The sequence below is a fragment of the Anneissia japonica genome, unplaced genomic scaffold (assembly GCF_011630105.1).
Source record: "Anneissia japonica isolate Jap-2015-1 unplaced genomic scaffold, ASM1163010v1 scaffold352_len1594369_cov220, whole genome shotgun sequence".
In the NCBI taxonomy this organism is placed as follows: Eukaryota; Metazoa; Echinodermata; class Crinoidea; order Comatulida; family Comatulidae; genus Anneissia; species Anneissia japonica.
In genome coordinates this window covers 1,481,667-1,502,484 of record NW_022751928.1, presented here as the reverse complement: position 1 = coordinate 1,502,484, position 20,818 = coordinate 1,481,667, and the positions used below count along the sequence as shown (strand labels likewise).

Genomic DNA, 20,818 nt, shown 5'->3' with positions numbered 1-20,818 from the left:
TTATTATCCCTCATAGAACACTTCAAAAACATTGCATAGCTAAGCCGTGTGTCTACTTGCTTTGCCAGACGGAAAGCACAACGATTAATGCTGGTATTTCTGTTTTATAACTTAAGTCTGTGTGCTTTACTTGAATATTAGCAATAGGCCTATTTGATAATTAAATGAATTGTCATGTGTGAGGTGAAACAATACAATCACAGGCAGTGTTGTGTTTTTAAACATTCCTATCAACATGTTGCACTCGTACAGAGAGGGTGAATTCATTATGTTTGCAGCCTATAGGCCAAGTAATTGTTTTATTTATTTAATCTGGTATATAGTAAAAAGTACAAAAAGCAGTCTGAAAAAGTCTGAAATTATTGCAGTACATAAATTAAAGAAAACCAAATACATACATCAAACCCATTCAAACAAACACAAAATAGACATACAGCTTAATTGTTTGGTTTTTTTTAATTATTATTATTATTTAGACCACAAAGAAATAAAAATGCTGTGTCTAATAGAATGCTATTTTTTGCCATTGGGATTTAGAAGCTGAAAGAATATTATGTAACATATCGATAGTAGTTATTATGGGTACTAATGTATATTAAATGGCAACATTAGACAACTATGTATTGCATTGCCATTGTTGGTAAATTGGCTTTCGTGTCTACTCACAGGCATACATTCGTGTCAACTTATACATAGGTCGCAACACTTATCGTTATGTTTAGAGACCCTATTGTATATAATTATACCGTAGAACTTCGAATAGAATCCCCATGAGCTTAAATTCAAGAAGGCCATCTTGAAAGAGGCCCATCTCGAAAAGCAACCCATCCAAGGATCCTATGAAAAAAAAAGGAGGCCAGGGCTTTTATTCGAACGGTAAATTTATAAATGGTGAAAATGGCAAGGAATATATTTTAGGCCTATCCCATTTTGTATAAGGATTATGTGTATTAAACCACAATCCTATTCATACGGTAAGACATATTTCTCCTAGCGATGGTATTGGGTAATATAATATGGCAACCAGAAATATGTCATTATATTCCAAACCCACACATATTACTACTTAAATATTTGCAATACGAAGTGTGAAACCTGTTTGATTGTGTACAGAATGGACTGGTTTTGCTTTTTCCTCTTTGCCTACATTATTCCTATACTGTAATACGCTTTTTTGTAATGCAATTTAAATTCGATGGATTGCAAGCAGTTCCAAAGCCCTGAGGCGATATAACGGACTTAAATTGCGCCTATAATAACTATTGTCTGGAAGCTTCATACCGTTTACACTGTTTTCAGGTTAATACCAATAGTCCTTGAATGTGAACCCAATTACAATGCTGTTCAGTGCTTAAAATATGAATTATAGAACTGAAACGTTATAACATGCGATTACTGTATATAACACCAGGAATCACACATTTAGTAGGCCTCTACTATCCACCAAGACTCCATTAAATTGCATATTAATATTAACATTATAATGAAAACATTTAGCTTGTAAGTCGAATATGACAATCGAAATCAATAGTGACTAGAAGATTATAATCAAAGTACATTTGAAGACAAATATCATGTACAGACAGAAATAGCTTGTATTCACATTTGTTTATTAATTGATTACTGAAAAGTATATATATACGTGGAAATGTACTGAATACTCAGTACGGTACGTTTTAAAACAATTGCGAAAAAAATCGCAAGTTGTTCTCGGGCGGTGCTCGAACCCACGATCTCCAGATAACTAGCCTGGCATCATACCTCTAGACCATCGAACTTGCGCCTGATGGCCAGGGTTGAATTCGAGTTCTAGTAAGCAGCGGGTAATGCAGTGTTGGTAATAATTGTTATTGTTGTGATGGAACAGACAATAAATGGATTTGCGTCAGGAGAAACATGTATGCGTAATTTTGCCTATATTAAATGTGTGTAGATAGACCACCCAGGCCAAATAATATACCAGAATCACACAGAACGAACAACTACAATATTCTAATCAATTTAAATATATTTTAATAATGTATGCTCATGTACATACAACATTTAAAATAATGTACCATATGCACCATATCATATACCACACGTTGCGTATCATATTATATTCAATACTATACATCATGATCATAATTCATATTCATAAGCTTGACAGGATAGGCATACAGAAATTCAAGTTCATCCCACTTCTCTTTCTTATAAGGGTCAAGTCTTTTCACTATAATGATTGCATTGGATTTATTCTGTGTAAACACCAAGGATATCCCACGAAAGTCTAGAGGAAGACTTATCTCCAGTGGGGATCTTTCTGGTGGTGATAGGGCAGTACACCAGGAGACAATCCCCTACTCTTTTCCAAAGAGTGTACTGCGTTCTTTAAACCTGCACATGGGCCATAACGCACACGGGACCAACGGCTTAAACGTCTCATTCGAAAGACGGCGCACTATTGTAACTTGTATTTCAGCCCTCCAGCTGAAACACAAGGAGAGGCAGTGATTTTGAATTGAACCAGGGACCTAGAGATCTCCACGGGTCAGCACACACACAGTGGCTACCACCAGTTTAGCCGACTGAGCTAAGCTGCTATCTAACTATAATGATATCAAGCATACTGTTACTTTACATTTAAAAGAAAACAAATTATATAATATGGAGTCTAACCTGTAGACGAAGACAATATAAATATATGTAATGCTGTCTATATAAATTTGGCAGATGTGTATAAGAGACAGGTATATACATACACCGGTTTCTGTGCAATATCATAAAATTTATAATGTAAAAATCGATATCCTAGGACTAACATATTTCAGAAGTATCGACTTATCTTTTCTGGAAGACAAAACCAATTGTATCATAACTAATGTTTGCAATCTAAATCATTTCCCTTTATTTCATACATATAACTTCTATTATTAATTATTGAAGTAAAAGTGAATAATGAAATTAAAAGTTAAATCGAGTAATATAAATATTTGATACTGAAAAAAAATCACCAGATGAATCTAGCGAAAGTGTCTTAATACAATTAAGTCAAAAAAAGGAGCTACTGTACTTAATTACTTGAACAAATTCACAAGATTATAAATACCAATCGATTAACCAATCAACCAAATGGACAATCAAGGCATGGGTATGATTCTTCGTTGACAAGAAGAAAGCAACAGCAACACAACTGATGCTGAACAGTGTAGAACAGAATGTTTTTATTTCTTGATTTAACCAGGTTTTCATAGCATGTTATGCGTAGCTATTGTCCGAGTCCAATCCCAGATTGAGGCCCTGTCGATGAAACACTCCATGTCGATCTATTGTACCATAATATAGACGCCTTAAAGACAAAAATAATTAACGATTAGTAGCAAAATATATGAGAATGAATAAATACCAAGACGCAATTGAAAAATTAAGAAAAAAGAGAATAGAGGTTTTTGAATGAAACGAAATTGAAATATCAGGAATGTGCCGAGAAAGGATAAAAACGAAACGTATAGAGAAAAACGGGTAAAGGAAGGAGAGCAGTCAAGCGTTCAAACAAATATACAAGGTTTAACAAAATAAAGTAATCACGGAACAAAAAGCGATTGCGATTTGTTGCGAAATTATCCGTGCAATTTGTTACTCCACCCAATATCATTTTCCAAAAAACTGAAAGTAAGAATGAGTCTACAAATATTGTCCCTCTTGATGTGACGTCAATTCTCACGAGTGAAAATATATATTGGATGGTATTTTTTTCAGATTCAAATTCATTTTGAGTATTATATTCTTCATTCCAAAGTTTCTTTTATTATTGTTGTTTCTATCAGTTATTTTTATTACGGTATTTTACACTTATTGTCTGCGTTAAAATAATGAACTTGAACAATACAATTCAATGGACTTATTTGAATAATTAGCTTACAAATTAATATAAGAACAATTACTGTATAATTATTATCACTATTATTATTATTAATCATCATCACTACAGTACCACCTCCTCGACCACCACCACCACCACCACCATCATCATCATCATCATCATCATCATCATCACCACCACCACCACCACCACCATCATCATCATCATCATCATCATCATCATCATCATCAATAACATCATCATCATTATCATTACCATTATTAATACTGTAATTATTATTATTCTTGTGGATGATGTCGGTGCTATCGTTGCCAATATCATCATGACACGATGATGATAATTTAATGACAAGGGGCTAATAAAAATGTGATATGATAATAATGGCGGAAATAATATCAGGCATTTTTAATCGCGTATACATACCTAACAAGTGTTGGATTTTCTTTGATCAATTTAGACTTTAGATCTTCTGCATCAACTTGCATCAGTTTATTAAGCTCTGATATCCTTTTTTCAAAAGCCTCATCTCTTGGAACCGACTCATTATCAATTGGCATAGTAACCACGCTAATAGTATCAAGATTATCACCAGATTCTCTATTTCTAAGGATGTCGCCACTGTCGGTCGCAGGGGTAGTAGCTTTTCCAAAAGAGAACGGATTGACTTCACCAGTTACAAGAGACTTATTAGAGGTGTCATTATTTGTCTGCTCACTTGTAAGTTCGTCTCCTATTGCAGAATCTTTTGAAGATCCAACCGATGTAGCACCAACCGAGGTAGATTCGGCGATTTCATGTGTATGGTCATCGGCTATCGTAGAATCGCTTGGTACTTCATGAACTTGTGCATGTAGTTGGGACCCATTGTTTGTTTCAATTGTTTTCTTTGCTTGTAAAGTTTCGCTATCATTTGATTGCTGTTGACTTTCAAGCTTAGGATTTATAAAAGTTGAGTCCTCTACTCTTTTTCGTTCAGTAGATCGACTTGCTGAGCTTCCGTCTTGGGATGACAATGTTGTGCTTGCCGTTTCAATAGATGCAGTTTCTGCCTTTGAACTATTTCTTAGTCTCCTTTGCATTCGTAATTCTTTCTTTCTTTTCAATGTTTCATAGGCTTCTATATATGCTTGTAACTGCCAGTAAGTCATTTTTTGTGCAACCGATGATTTATCGCAAAGGAATGCATGAACGATGAACATAACTGATGATTCCGTTTTCTTTTTGTCAAAAACTGTTCTAGTGACACAGGCGAATACGTTAGGATGTGCTACGGATCCGACACCATAGGTTACCATGTGCAATGGAATATATATGAACATGCCCTCCTTTTTAACTCGATTGAAAGGACCTGTGATCTCCCGAAAGAAAAGACCATCGGGGTTGAATGTCAGCACAAGTTTTGGTAGTTTTTCCTTTTCTCTTAATTTACACAGTTGGTCGACTGGTCCTTCAATGGCTGCATGACCATACTCCAACTTAGTTGGTACACGTCCTAAGTAATGGACGTAAAAAAGAGGATATTTCAAGTCGGATACTCTATCACCGTTTGTGGACTCAGATTTTGACTTTTTCTTCTCTTTCTCGGAATTTCTACGTTCTTTCACGTAATGTTTCTCTTCTTTGGGCACAGGCACCGTGCCGCTGAAGCTCTTTCGTTTTGTTTTATCTTTATCTTTGCCTGAGTTTTCCGATGTTTCTACGCTTTTTGTTCGACTCAGTCTCCGTAGGAAAGACATCGTTATTAAAAAGAAAACAAATTATATAATATGGAGTCTAACCTGTAGACGAAGACAATATAAATATATGTAATGCTGTCTATATAAATTTGGCTTCGCTAACACAAGCACTTATTATTGATCTAGTGATATAGTCCTTTCCTTAATCCGGATTATCGAACTCCTAAATTCCTTTCCAAGTCTTGAACAAGGTTACCTCATGGAATTTGAACAAGCGCTGATTAGTATTATCAGCTGCAGTAAATATACTCAACAAGCAGGCATGATATGTACGGATATCTAGGCCTTCCGTACATGAGCGTAACGCCATGACAATACCAATTCTCAATGAAATATCGGTGGGAGCGAAGGAGAGCAACCGCGATCAAGCTCCGTTTTGTTATGCTAATTTAACTTCTTTCCGCTTCATATCTACTCTATTGGCAATCATCTCAACCGAATCGAGTTTCTTGAAATAACAAGCAATCACAATAAACATTAAATATGTGCTATGTCCTTATACATTTGCAAAGTGATATATATTAGGAATGTCGCCTATATTTTAGAGACAATGTTATCTTCATATGTAGCCCTATTATAATACTATAATCAATGATAACAATATATATATATATATATATATATATATATATATATATATTATACATATATATTTGTACGTGTTTACATTTAACGTTTTGAGTGCTAGTACTGTTATACCCTGTCTACAGCATTTGAGTTTGCTTATAAGTGTATTGACTTGTCCTTACTTCATGCATGTATTTTTTAAGTTTTGGCAAAATAACTGAAATGTAATGATGTGAAATGGTGCTTATCTCCAGTTTATATTCTCTATGCAGCACCTTTAATTTTTATATTGCATATTAAGTATGTAAATGTATACTTATAATTATATGTATAACAGTATATGTATATATACATATATATACATACAACATACATCATACATACATTATGATATAAGATATATAATAATATATATATATATACATACATTATGTTGAATATATATATATGTATATATATATATATACATATATATATATATATATATACATATATATATATATACATATATATATATATATATACACACACTTTTAAGGTGGTACTGTACTTGTTCTCGTCTATTCTGTAAAATTTACCATCATCATGCATTTATGGTTTATAGTCACATAATACAATTATATTCTTTAACGATTGACATTAACTTTATTGCAGTATTTTCAGCCTTAATGTTCTTAGGTTAGCGGATACTTTACAGAAATTCATGGGCCACAACACGTTTTTACCCAAAGGCTCCACATCTCGTCTGCATAAGGTTAGTACTCAACACACTCATAAAAAAAAATGATGATTCACTTTTAAGGTGGTACTGTACTTGTTCTCGTCTATTCTGTAAAATTTACCATCATCATGCATAACTTTGTGAAATCATTACCTACAAATCCAACTAATCTTGCAATCGTGAGGATTGGATACGAGAGGAGGACATGAGTATTTTTGGTGTGAATCACACCAAAGACAACCACTAAGTCCGAAGGCTTGTTTCCAGTGGGGTCCTTTAGGTGGCGAGTAGGCCAGTACACAGAGTGACAATCTCTCATTCCTTTCCGAAGCGTGTACTGCGTGCTTTAACATATGGGCCATAATACACACTAACTACAACACAAGGAGAGCAGCAATGAGAATTGAACTGGAGACAAAAAGTTCTCCACAGAGTTCAACGTGGGTCAAGTCGTAAGCCTTGCTATGAATATTTCTTTTTATCACAGATTACAGTATAACAAGCAGTATTGCAATGCTTATTGGTTACTAATATAACACTATTCCAATGTTTATTGGTTACATATGGTCAGTTGACTATTCCAATGTTTATTGGTTATGTATGGTCAGTTGACTAATATAACATTATTCAAATGTTTATATGTTATAGTCTGTAGGCTAATTTGAATGAGCTTTGGTATTACTGTATTTATCACTATATTTTTTGTATCGGCACAGAATTCAAATCTAAAATATGGGATGGAAAGTTCATTTTTCTGGTTTACTAATGTAAAAACATCAAATCTGTTAAAATGAGAGACAAAGAATGTAAAAAAAAGTTGTTGGTGATTTACTATAAAAATACTTAAATTGATTACAAGCGAATTAAAAATCAATGCAAAGAATAAATGAATGACATTAATAATTACCGATGTGTCTATTAATTAGCAAGGAAAATATTTTTCGTTCTTAATTTTCAATTTTAATGTACTGACTTAAGCTCTGTCCAGATTATCAAATTTTCTTTGACAAAAAAATGATTGTATTCCCATATATAGTAATGATGTGTCCATATATAGTTATGATGAGCCAATATATAGTCATGATGTGTCCATATGTGGTCATGATGTGTCCATATGTCATGATGTGATGGCATTTCACATGCTTTTGTCAAATAAAATTTGATAGTTTAGACAGGGCTTTAATGAACAAAGTGAGAAATACAACCAATTCATTTTATAGTTCAAGTTTATTAGTTCACTGAAAAAAGTACTGTAAAACCTTTAATTGAAGCCTCATGGGCTTAATCTCAAGAAGCCCACCTTTCAAAAACATTCATCTGGTTTGTAGGTAATATGTGAAAAATTGTCTATGATTACCAACCAATTTACTTGAACTGACTTCTACTAACAGTTTTGATGTTCATTGCAGGAACATCATCTTCAGAATGACAACTTTATTGTTAAAACAACACAAATAGGTGGCGGTACCATGTCATTGACTGAGCTCATTCTAATATAATTGATCAAGCAGCTGATGGAAACACCAGGTGTATCAAGTAGTCCATATGGATCAGACATAGCATCACTCTGAAGATGATGTTTGTGTGCCTAAATTTACTTTAAAAAATTTAACAGCCCCACCTATGATTTCACCTAAAAACATGAGCATAGAAATTATTATATTAAAAAATGTGTACCCTGACTTTTATTCTTGAAAACAATAATAAAAATAATAAAAAAAAACTTCTGGAAGTTTTTCTATCATTTTTCGCTGTAAAGTTATGAGTGAAATACACTTATTTTTGCAAGGGACAATACATCTTTAACATTGGCGTTGGTGAAATGCTCCTCACCCAGAGTTCAGTTGGTAAAACCAAGACAAAGCCAGAGGTCCAGTATACACATCTGGCTTGTGTGCCACTACATCCTTTGGAAGAGTAGGGGGAGAGGTGGCTGCCAAACGATCTGGTTCATTGCCAAATTATGAAGATGCAAATTTGCAGGTCAGCTTAGTGGCTGCAACTTAATGCTTGCTTGAAAGCCTGTAACAAAAGATTAAAAACATATTCAATGGTACTGGTGCTGTGCTTTTATAATGCACCTTTCCTTTTGCACAAAATGCCTTACTAACTATTATTTATACCTGGATAGATGAAACTTGCAATAATAACAATTCACTTTTTTTTTTTGTTTCACTATTGATGAACGTTTTCCTATAGAGTATTTATTGGTGATCCGCAACTAGTGCGGATCACCTCTTGTTATTGTCAGGATCATCTTTTTTTTTTTTATTCTTCTTTCTTTCTCCCCATTTCATGTTCGCATGATATCTTAAAATCACCACAAGCTACGAACATGCTCGCTTTAAAGAACATTTTGCTTGGCCCGCACTAGTCAATGTGACCTATTGAATGTGCTCAGTCATGCGTGACGTCATCTACGCGCAATATTACGTATTTTACATTATCGATCATATCATCGTAACCAATTGTCATTTCTAAATCATATTGAGTGGGCATAAACTTCAGGGCATGGTTTAATGTCACGTACCAAAATAGTTCGCATGCGCGTCATAACGCGTGCGCACCTGTGCCTCAAAATTTCAAAATGCTCGAAATCACTTTTTGACTTAATTAGAACACGTTTCACGCCATTTTGAGCATTTCAATTTTTTTGGAAATTTTCCACTACGCACGCGCATTTGTACGCACGCAGCACGTATGGAAGCTAGACATTACATTTTTTCATATAAATTGGGTTCCTGACATTGTTTTCTCAATTTTCAATTTTGTTCAGTCATCTTATGGCCAACAGCAATGCCGTACGCACGCATCAAACATAGTGATCTTTGCGCACGTTTGTGCCGATATACAGTGAAATTATGCTAAAATCAGGCCTATTTTAAATCAGTTATAGCTCCTTAGAATGAAAGGTGACCACCAATTTTTATTACATATTCTGAAAGCACGAGTTGTAAATATGATTTATAGATCATAATGGCTGATCGGACATTGTGACGTCATCATTTTGCCATCTGAATTAAACAAACTGAATTTTATCGATGAAATCATTTTTGAAAATGCGCATTTGAAACTTCAGGTCAAGGTTGAATGTTATGTACCTTCATTTTCCGTTCGCGCTTTTTAGCGTGCACGTACGCGTGCCTCAACATTTATATATGCATAAAACCATGAATATTTTTAATCAGTTATAGCTCCTTAGGATGAAAGGTGACCCCCAATTTTTATTACATATTCTGAAAGCACGAGTTGTAGATACGATTTTATAGATCATATTGGCTGATCGGACATTGTGACATCATCATATTGCCATTTGAATTAAGAAAACTGAATTTTTATTTATGACGTCATTACTTTTTATACTCGTTTGAACGTATTCTCGCTTATCTTGTTTGATTGTCTCCCACCTGTGAGTATGTTATAGCTAAATCAATTCTCTTTCAGACGTGTCCCTTTATTTTTCATTTTGATCACGTCAGTATGGTCAAAAAGAATGAATTTTTAGAGCATTCTTATCTCTCATTCTTAAAAGATGTAAAAATAGAACAGAGAGAGGGCGGCAGACTGTATTTCAACGCTATCAGACTTACAGTGTATATACAGTATAGGTTATATGAAGGGAAAATTCGTGTGGCATTCATAACTAACAAACGGTTTTAAAAACACAACAATATTTAATTTTGTGTGCCATTACTGTACACGCACACATCGTGACGTGTGCGTATGTTAAAATTTCAAAATTCTCAATATCACTATTCAGATAATTTAAACGTTTTGGGTCATTTTCTGCATTCCAAAACTTTCCATATTTACGCGCCATACGTTCATTTCGACGCACAACGTACTGAAGCTGGAAATCACGTTTTGTTACATATTTTGTGTTCCTGACACTGTATTCATATCAGGAGTCACTCGTTGTGCCAATACCGTGCTCACGGGCGTCAAGCCGTACGTGTACACATGCGTAAATTTTTTAAAATGCTGAAAATTGTTCTTTTTTAAAACACTAGTTGTACAGAATATTTTAGCATATTATGAAACTTTTCAATCAGCACCGCACGCGCTTTATAAGGGTCAAATTACGGCGGATCACCAAACTCGTCTTTAGTGACGAGTTCAAATCTAGTTTTATATTTCAATTTGTATAGAAAAGTCAGGAAATAGGTGAAAACTAAATCATTATATTTACATGTCTCAATGCATTAATAACTTTAATTGATTCTATTAAATGCGCAAATAAAATTTAATTTTGTAGGATATTAAAGGTGAAGTTTACTGATTTTATATAGCATATATAGCATACTCAGTTACATTTTGAAATTGAGAATCTTGAGCGTGTTCGCTAAAGCTCTGTTTCCATACAATTGCTACATATAATACCAACAGCTTTTGGTGATTTTGATTGGTCAACTGAATTTGGGAGCCTTCCCAATTCCATTACAAATACAAGGATAGTATTATGAAGAACTCCTGTACGAATCATCCTAATCATAAGCAATACTGTAAAAACAAGTTCCTACTGCCCCTTCAAAAATACTCGGGCCACCCCGCCCCCCCAACCTAAAAATCAGTCAAGTAGTTAAAAATCACCTAATTTACTGATCATCGATACCCACACTTCATCTTCGCGCCCTCCATCAGCATCCCCATTTCAAGACTTCCACTCCACTGGGCATAAGAAGGAGTACGATTTCTTCCTAGATGAGTTTTACTCAAGTCATTTAAAATTGGTAAACTTCTCCTTAGAAAGGTTTTTTTCAAAGACAGTATGTTTAATCAGTTGAAGATCCAGGAATTTGAAATAGAGGAGCCAAGGGAGGGACTTTTACACAGGGAGGGTCTACACCACCTCTAGTTGTGACACTCTCAGACTTAAATTTGAATAAAATTCTCTTTTTTTCTCCATTTTTTTTTATAGAATTTCGGAGGGGCCACTGTTAATGCAACTAAACATAATTATTTTCTTTTTTTATTAAAACAAAATGTTTACCTACATTTTCTTCAATCATACTGTGGCTTAGTTACTCTTATTACATCATAACCAGTAGACTGAAATGTAAATGAAACAATTGATAGAAGGTATGAGGTCTGTAATGGCCTGAATTTGTGCTAAGGTGAAAAAAAAATAATTATAATACTTTTAGACTAATAGAAAATAACACAATATTTGAAAGAAACTAACAATAAATGTAATGTAGGAAAAAAAAGATTTTATGTTATTTTGCATATCTAAGGGACAATGCTAAGAATTGAAAATTCAGGGGCAAGCCAACGATGATGATGATTATAATTACAAGATACAAGATACAAGATAGCTTTATTGTCAAATTAAAATTTGAAATTAGTTTTTTCTCAAGGCAACAAAAGTACATAAACAACATAAAAAACATACGATATATAAAGGAACAGTAAAATGTAAAAACGTTTTTTCTGCCTTCAATTAAAGACTACTTCTGGGACCAGAGTTTCAGTGGTCTTTAATTAGATGTGGTCTCTAATTAGAATAATAATAATGTATAATTAGACATTCGTTAATAAGGGACCCCAGAAAAGTGGGCTTTAATTAGATGTGGTCTTTAAGTGGAGACATGTATTAATAACATTTTCATTACTATATTTATTTGAACATAGCGTTTACAACAACCACCCTACCGGAACTGTATTGAGGATTATATGTATTTTACCTCTTCACAGGTTTTTACACGTAGTCCCAAACTCTCTGCTTTCTTCAGGATAAATTCCTTTTCAGATGTGCTTAATGTTGAACTTGGAAATACCTTGCAAGTAGATTCATCAGCTTCAAAAGCACTGTAAGGTAACATAAGTGTGTACCATAAAACCTTAATGTGCTTAATCTCGAGAAGAAGCCCCCTCTTTAGTTTGCAAAAGTACTCTTGAAAAGAAGCCCATCTCGAAAAGAAGTCCATGGATTTTTAATCAAGATAGTATAGGCTTATTTTCAAGATAGTACTTACATCCAGACTGATGTTATCTTCGATGATTATTATAGCATGTCAGTATCAATATTATTTTATTGTACTAGTATGGTTAAAAGTAAAAAAATATTAAAATCGGTAATTAAAACAGCAGTTTTTCCAAATGTTGTGAGTCAAAAAACTGGAATGTAGTATGATTACTATTATTGAAATTAATTGGATTGTAAATTTTAAAGCTGATACCAAAACAACACTAACTCACCTCAAGCTCTCATTTACTTGGTCTTCAAAAGATTTAGCACAAACAGTTTCAGTTTCTTTTTCTTTTTCAACTTTAGAATCCTCATTCGGTTTGGCTTACAAAAGGAAAATTAGAAAAGACCTTATCATTCAACTGTTTACAAAAAACAAACAGATGGGACCTTGTACCACAATGTAACATCTTAAGAAACACTGGCATTGTTTAATTGTTTAAATAGATTAATTGTAATTAATTTTGATAAATTTATATATGTATATATTAAAATGATAATTCAATTCAATTTTTTTAATAGGAATCCAGATACATTTTTATACAAATTTTATATGTTTATAATGACGATTGCAATAAAGATTTTCATATTTCGTGTTTCATAATTCAATTCAATTCAATAAAACCTTATTATCCCACAATGGGGAAACTCATTTGGCCTTGACCGTACAAAATGTTAACAACAAAAATAGACAAATATAAACACAGAATTCGTCAGTTAAAAATCAGTTTAAAATTGATCAACTTCTAACAGACTTTCCCTGTTAAAATTGTAAAGAAATTTGAAAGACATTTTTACTGTCAAGTGAAATAAATATTATCTCACCTTTAGACTTCATAAACATTCTTGAACACATGTCCTTTTCCAGGGTTTTGAATGTCTTACATGCTTTCTCTAACTTATGCAGTTCTTTTACAATACTACCATCATTTGGTGCAAGCTTCTGTGCGGTCTTTAGGCTTCCTCTAGCTCGACTGAAGTCACTCAAATGGAGTAAAGCCTATGAAGTATCAATAACAATTTTTAAGGAATCAATTAAAAAAATTGCCACTCTCCGAATCGAGGATGCTGAACATTTAGATGACACTTAATCAAGAACATGTAACTGTTACTAGGATAGGAAGCTGGCTGGTATTGTTATGCTAATGAGCCAGATAAGCAAAATCTGCACATGCTCAGAAAAAACAAAAATTCCACACATAAGGCTAATTCAAGTTAGACGGCTTAGTGTATGTTCACACATACAGCGTAAGACTGGTGTAGCTTACGCCGGCGAAAGCTAATCCACGGATTAAAATTCCAAAGTGTTGACACAAACGGCGTTCTCTATATTAATGCTAGCGTTAAACTAGTAGTAATATAGGCCTATGGTGGAATAGTTTTCAGTTTTAAAGAATGTACGGGTTCTTAACTGTAGTAAAATATTTACAGTGCATCATTAACACTTTTAAATCTGTGAATTGTTTGAAGTGAACTTATATGATTATTGTATTTTAAATAAACAATTTTACTTCTGATTTTTCAGCTAGCATTGTGGAACAATTGTTGGTGTTGCAGGTTTTAATAGACAGTTTAAATAGGTTAAAATATCTTACAAAACACAATCAACAAATCATATACATTGTAAACTAAGTAAAATGCAATGGGAAAAGAACCCCTTTACCATTTCATTTATAGAGAGCACAGAAAAGAGATACTAATCTATTGCAATCGTGGTTGCTCAATCTCTTGAAATGAGGTAAAATCATTCAAGCATCACTGGCGTTAGCTCCGTGGCGTTAACTAATCTGGTGTCTGCTGGTAGCGTTAATAATGCCACGGATTTGGCATTGTGAGTGGCGTAAGTAATGCCACTGCCTAGTTCACACACAAAGGCGTACACTACGCTAGCCTTATGCCGTGTGTGTGAACATACCCTTAAACCAGCCAGCTTCCTATCCTGGTAACAGTTTAAAGTCCTTGACTTAAAAAAAGAACAAAATGGAAACAACAATGTAAGTGAAAACTAGTTTCAGTTAGTGAAAGACAAAATTGCATACATTCAAGATATACTGCCACATACCGTGTTTACTCGAATAAACGCCCCATCTAGAACCTCATTTGGAATAAAGTCCTACCTCAAATAAACGTCCCGAGGCATTTATTTTTTCTTCGAATAAAGGCCCTCCCCCACCCCCAATGCCTGTAAACAAATCTAATGGAAGCAAAATCATTCTCAACACATTTTATTAATGTTCTACACCAGTAGAATTACATTTTTTCCCATTACACTTGTTTACAGTCATTTTTTTTATTTATTTATTTATATATTCAGGTATAATCATATAAAAACAATTATAAACAACAGCTGAAGCTAAAATGGTTTGCATCACAAAAGTTATTCACAATACTTATCCAAAAACCTTCGCATACAAGATTGGTTATTAAGGGCAATGATTTCACATATAGTTAAATCATCAACGTATTTTCAGCGTTTGTAATCCCCAATAGCTGCATCATTAATTGAAATAAAAAATAAAGTACAGGTAGGTCCAAGTTTGGTACCTTGTGGGACACCGCAAGTGATGCTGGTTTTAAGGGATAATTGCCCATGATATCCGGTATCGTGCGTACGATTGGTGAGAAAATTTAATATAATTGGGATGATGGAGCATCTACCTTCAATGTCAATGAGTTTTTTTGCAATAATAATGTGATCCACTAAATCAAAAGCTTTAGTGTAATCAATTGTACACAGGTTGACAAAATGGTCATGTTTGTCAAGCCTTTGAACAATGACGTGCAACATATCAATCAAGTAATATGCTGTAGATGTTTTTTTAATGTTCCCAAATTGCTGAATGTCAAGCTTTTTATGGATATCTTCCATTACCCATTCCACAAGGAAGGTTTCAAGCACCCTAGCAAAATCAGGGTAGGGCTATAGGTCGAAAGTCATCTATTGTGGACACCTTTGGAACCTTAGCTATTGGTACTAAAGTAGCAGTTTTCAAGGACTCCGGGAAAACATCCTGTCTCATAGCTAAATTAAAAAGCATACATAGGGAAACAGTTAACTCAGGAGCAAACTATTTAACTAGTCTTAAGGTATATCAAATGGGTGTGTGGACTTCCTCACGTCAAGCTTATTTAGTTGTTTTAGAACCTGATCTTTAGAAATAGTTGGAGGAGACTCGGAGGAGACTCAGCAGGTATGCTGGTAATGATATATAGTCAAGTGCTGGAAATTTCTGGCATATCTTAGCAAAGTGTTTGTTAAAAAGTCAAATTAACGATCCCTTGGTCAAGTTGAAAGGTAGGTTTTCTACCAAAATTACATAGGTTCTTTATGTGTTTGTGCCACATAGCAGTTTGTCTCTGCTGCAGGTTTTTGAGTTTTTTAGTAGGAACTTTTGGCATTTATGATCTGGCGTTGCACCTCACTGCGCAAAATTCTCCATTCCTGATGGTAATTTTGTCTAAAAGCCCGCTGCCTGTCATTAACTAGACATCTCAGTTTAGGTGTAAACCATGGTTGATCCTTGCTGTGCTTGTAGAAAGTTTTACTTGGAAAAGATTGAATAAATCGCTCGATGAGCAAATTTGGGGGGGGGGAGAGGGGCGAAGGTGTTTATACATCTCAGTGAGTTTATTCGAGGGAGGTAATGGGAATAACCCATACCTAGCCGTGTAACTGTGCTAAATTGCGTATAGGCTGTAACTACCTAGCTGCCTTGATTACCTAGAGGCGTTTATTCCAGATGCGGCCTAAATTTGAGGAGAGGCGTTTATTCAAATAACTATGGTAATCAAACTTTTTCTTTCAAACACATTACCTGTCCCTTCCTAAAATGAGCTTTGGCATTTTTCGCATCTATAGCAATAGCTTTATTAGCAAATGTGACAGCTCTTGGGGAATTGCCTAATTTGAAGGAAGACAATGACATATTCAGGCAGACTTTAAGCATCACTGCTTTCATCTCCTCTTCTTCAAATTCATTTTTGAGACGAGCATCCTCAAGAAGTCTATAAGCCTAAAAAATAAACATAAAAACAACTTGAAATTTAAAAACGACTTTATATTATGTTACTAAAAAATTATTTTCAGAAGTGGCAGTTTCCATTCTGGTTGTTGAACTTGTGGTCAGGAGTTGAAACCACACACTGACCATTCTCAACAGACCTTGCTAAGATACGCAGTTTGCATTATTGATGGGCTGTGAAGTGGTTTACCTAGAAGTGACTTTTTTTCTCCTTATTTCTATCTGTGTATACAATGATTATTGATAGATTTATTTATTGTAATGCACATAATTTTAATAAACATTTATTTCTATAGAACTTGCCTATGTATTATTTTAATCTATTATTATTACTATAGGATATCTGACATCGACATATCATATTCTATGTACAAATATGAATGTGTACTCTATGTGTATTTTCATAGATTATTCTGTGTGTAAATCTATTCACTCAATGATATTATTTTTTTATATATTATTATATATTTTTCATTAAAAAGCATTTATATAGCGCCTTTACAAAAAAAAGATTAAAGTTCTGTATATTAAAGCCCATTTTACAAAGATAAAAGCTAAGTACAATAAAAATGGCAAATACAAATTACTATATTTATTATTTTATCAGATTTATATAGTGAAATATATAACTGTAATCCCAAATTGCATTCATATGAAACTGAATGGTCCACTATAGGGAGAAACAGGCATGACATCACGTCAGGGGAGGCGCCAGAGGGGGGGGCTGTGAGGCTATTGCATATTATAGTTACTCGATGCCTATCAAATAAGTTATAAAAATTCGCCATAATTCATCAAATATCCGTGGCTTCCAGGGGGCTTCGCCCCCCCTGGACAAATTCTCCTGTGCAATTTCATGTATGAAATGTTTGTATACATTTTAAATAAACTCAAATTTCTATGGAAATTTGTTGATTTCTCTGTATTTTTTTGTAGAGTGTGTGATTTGCCTATTATCATTTTTAAATCAGTCAAATCTGATGTTCATACAACGATTTCACTATACAGGAAATAGCAAGTGTTGTAAGTCTATGCCTGCAACTTATGATAATATCTTTATTTCCTCCAAATTTACATCATACAAAAAAAGAAGTCAGAACAAAGGAGAAACATAAAGTAGAGTACAAAATGGATGAAACATCAGAGCGACCAGTAGTGCATTTAATGAAGCCAATAGTTTTAGGAGCATTGGAATGGATACAATTACATGTGAATACCATTAAGGTCTAAATGAATTATAACACCAAGATACTGTCTCTTATACACATCTAGATTGTCTTGACTGTGTATAACTGTATTATGTTGATACCTTGCAAATCTGTTAATAACTGTAGTCGCCAACTGTGTTGGTGTCTTGACTGTGTATAACTGTATTATGTTGATACCTTGCAAATCTGTTAATAACTGTAGTCGCCAACTGTGTGGGTGTCTTGACTGTGTATAACTGTATTATGTTGATACCTTGCAATCTGTTAATAACTGTAGTCGCCAACTGTGTGGGTTTCTTGACTGTGTATAACTGTATTATGTTGATACCTTGCAAATCTGTTAATAACTGTAGTCGCCAACTGTGTGGGTGTCTTGTAACTGTGTACAGTATAACTGTATTGTGTTGATACCTTGTAAATATGTTAATAACTGTAAATGCTAAATGTGTGGGTGTTCCGTAACTGTGTACAGTATAACTGTATTGTGTTGATATCTTGTAAATCTGTTAACAACTGTAAACGCTAATTGTGTGGATGTCTTGTAACTGTGTATCTGTACTCTGTTGATATCTTGTAAATCTGTTAACAACTGTGTGTAACTGTATTGTGTTGATATTTGTAAATCTGTTATGACTGTAGTCGCCAACTGTACTGGTGTCTTGTAACTATGAATAGTGAATTAGTCAGTACACCAGGAGATAATCCCCTAGCAAAACTTGTCCTTGACAATGTGTTGTGATGCCCAAGAAGAATGACATTTAAAGATCAGGATCAATGGGTCAGCAAGACTTTTTCCTTTACTATTATTGGTCTACACCCCATTCTACAGCTCACTGCTAACCAGCACTGGTGCCAAACATTTTGGTTGGCAAGGTAAACACAGGGTTAAAAACAATGGTTAAGGTAACAAATTTATCAAATACAGTTGAACTTGCCTAAGTTGAATCCAAAATGTCATTGAAAAATTGTTGAATTAGATAAAAGTTGACTTACAAACCGTTAATTAATGGAAAACACAACAATTTAGTATGTAAAATAACAACTTATAAATTAATCGAGTTAGACAAAGCCGACTTAGGCAAATTTAAACATATGCTCTTTTGGTAGCCTCCTCGGTAAAAAAAATGAATGTAATGTTTCTTACCTTCTGATATTTATTGAAAGCTTTGTGTATTGCATTTGACCTAAACAGGTCATTTCCCATCTACAAAGAGGAGAAAAATAACAAAATACATATCAATCTTTTGTAAATTTGTCAACAAAGACTGATGATTCTCAATGTTTTTTTTTCTCCTTGTACACGATACAGTGAGTGAACTTTTGTAATAAGCACACAAAACACTTGAGCAAAATATATACAAACATTCTACCTTATATTCCTTAAAGTTAAGTTCTCCATTAGAATTTTTTGTATTTGTAAATTTTTCAAATTCTCCTGTGCAATTTCATGTATGAAATGTTTGTATACATTTTAAATAAACTCAAATTTCTATGGAAATTTGTTGATTTCTCTGTATTTTTTTGTAGAGTGTGTGATTTGCCTATTATCATTTTTAAATCAGTCAAATCTGATGTTCATACAACGATTTCACTATACAGGAAATAGCAAGTGTTGTAAGTCTATGCCTGCAACTTATGATAATATCTTTATTTCCTCCAAATTTACATCATACAAAAAAAGAAGTCAGAACAAAGGAGAAACATAAAGTAGAGTACAAAATGGATGAAACATCAGAGCGACCAGTAGTGCATTTAATGAAGCCAATAGTTTTAGGAGCATTGGAATGGATACAATTACATGTGAATACCATTAAGGTCTAAATGAATTATAACACCAAGATATTTGTCATTGTTAACAAAAGTTAAACCAGAACCAAGAATATTGTGTGAAATGAAATGAAATTGAGTGGTGGGAAATAGGTAAAAGAAATGATTTGTTGGGTTTAGTTACATGCCATTTTTCATACTCCAATACTATCATCAAAGTTGATTCTACAGTAGAGATGCTTCTTCAGCTGAATTAACAGGTCTAAAAATAATAGTATCATCAGCATGCATATAAAAGGATGTTTGTGGTGAAACCCTTCTTTATCAACGACCATCAACAGTTCTAAGTGTTGATGTGGATGCATATTAATTTAATTATTTGCATGTGATTAATGCCGTTCAATATGTAATGACTAAAGCAAACAATACCAAAATTATGAAAAGAATACGAAGATCTCAATGATATTGAGCAACAACTGAATATTAATATTACTTCTGCTACATGATTCACAGATTACACTAAAACATTATTAGGAGCTAAAGCAGGCACTCCAAAGAGTGCATACCTCCACCCTGTGCCTGGATATGAGTGGGTGATTCCATTATATTTGTCTATGCTCGATAGTAAGTTCAAGGGAAAAAATCAAATGCAGAGATCCCAAGTCTCTCGAAAATTGCGGGTTCTCCCGATTTTTGAAGCCGTCTCCCGCCCTCCCGATTTTTATTAATAATCTCCCGATTTTTTAAAATATCCCGAAAATTTCACGAAAAATGTGATTTCCACGATGTCATAGAGCAATAAAACAAAATTTCTTATCTTAAGCCAATATACTATGGCTGTCTCTTATACACATCTAGATGTGTATAAGAGACAGGAGTGACGACAGCAAGCTAAGCCTAGCCCAGGGCATAGATCGTGTACGTTCTTGATAATCGTAATGAAAACTTCGGGTGATAGACGATTGGG

At 33.8% G+C, this 20,818-nt stretch overlaps 2 protein-coding genes across 3 annotated transcripts in view; both read right to left on the bottom strand.

The window, feature by feature from the left end:
- Positions 1-2,735: 2,735 nt before the first annotated feature.
- On the bottom strand, positions 2,736-6,160 carry LOC117121985. The gene is made up of 2 exons (XM_033267439.1): positions 4,286-6,160; positions 2,736-3,328 (listed from the first exon to the last, which is right to left on the bottom strand). The coding sequence occupies exons 1-2, from the start codon at positions 5,596-5,598 to the stop codon at positions 3,238-3,240; spliced, it is 1,404 nt and encodes a 467-aa protein (XP_033123330.1). The 5' UTR covers positions 5,599-6,160; the 3' UTR covers positions 2,736-3,237.
- Positions 6,161-8,094: 1,934 nt separating this feature from the next.
- Positions 8,095-20,818, bottom strand: part of LOC117121989 (inactive peptidyl-prolyl cis-trans isomerase FKBP6-like) — a gene marked incomplete at its 5' end in the record, with an annotated part of 16,603 nt that continues 3,879 nt past the window's right edge. The window contains 7 exon segments of one of the 2 annotated variants that reach the window (XM_033267454.1): positions 8,095-8,908; positions 11,877-11,935; positions 12,571-12,694; positions 13,085-13,178; positions 13,680-13,854; positions 16,670-16,867; positions 19,229-19,288. In XM_033267454.1, the coding sequence (XP_033123345.1) occupies positions 11,888-11,935; positions 12,571-12,694; positions 13,085-13,178; positions 13,680-13,854; positions 16,670-16,867; positions 19,229-19,288 (699 nt within the window). 2 annotated transcript variants of the gene reach the window in all.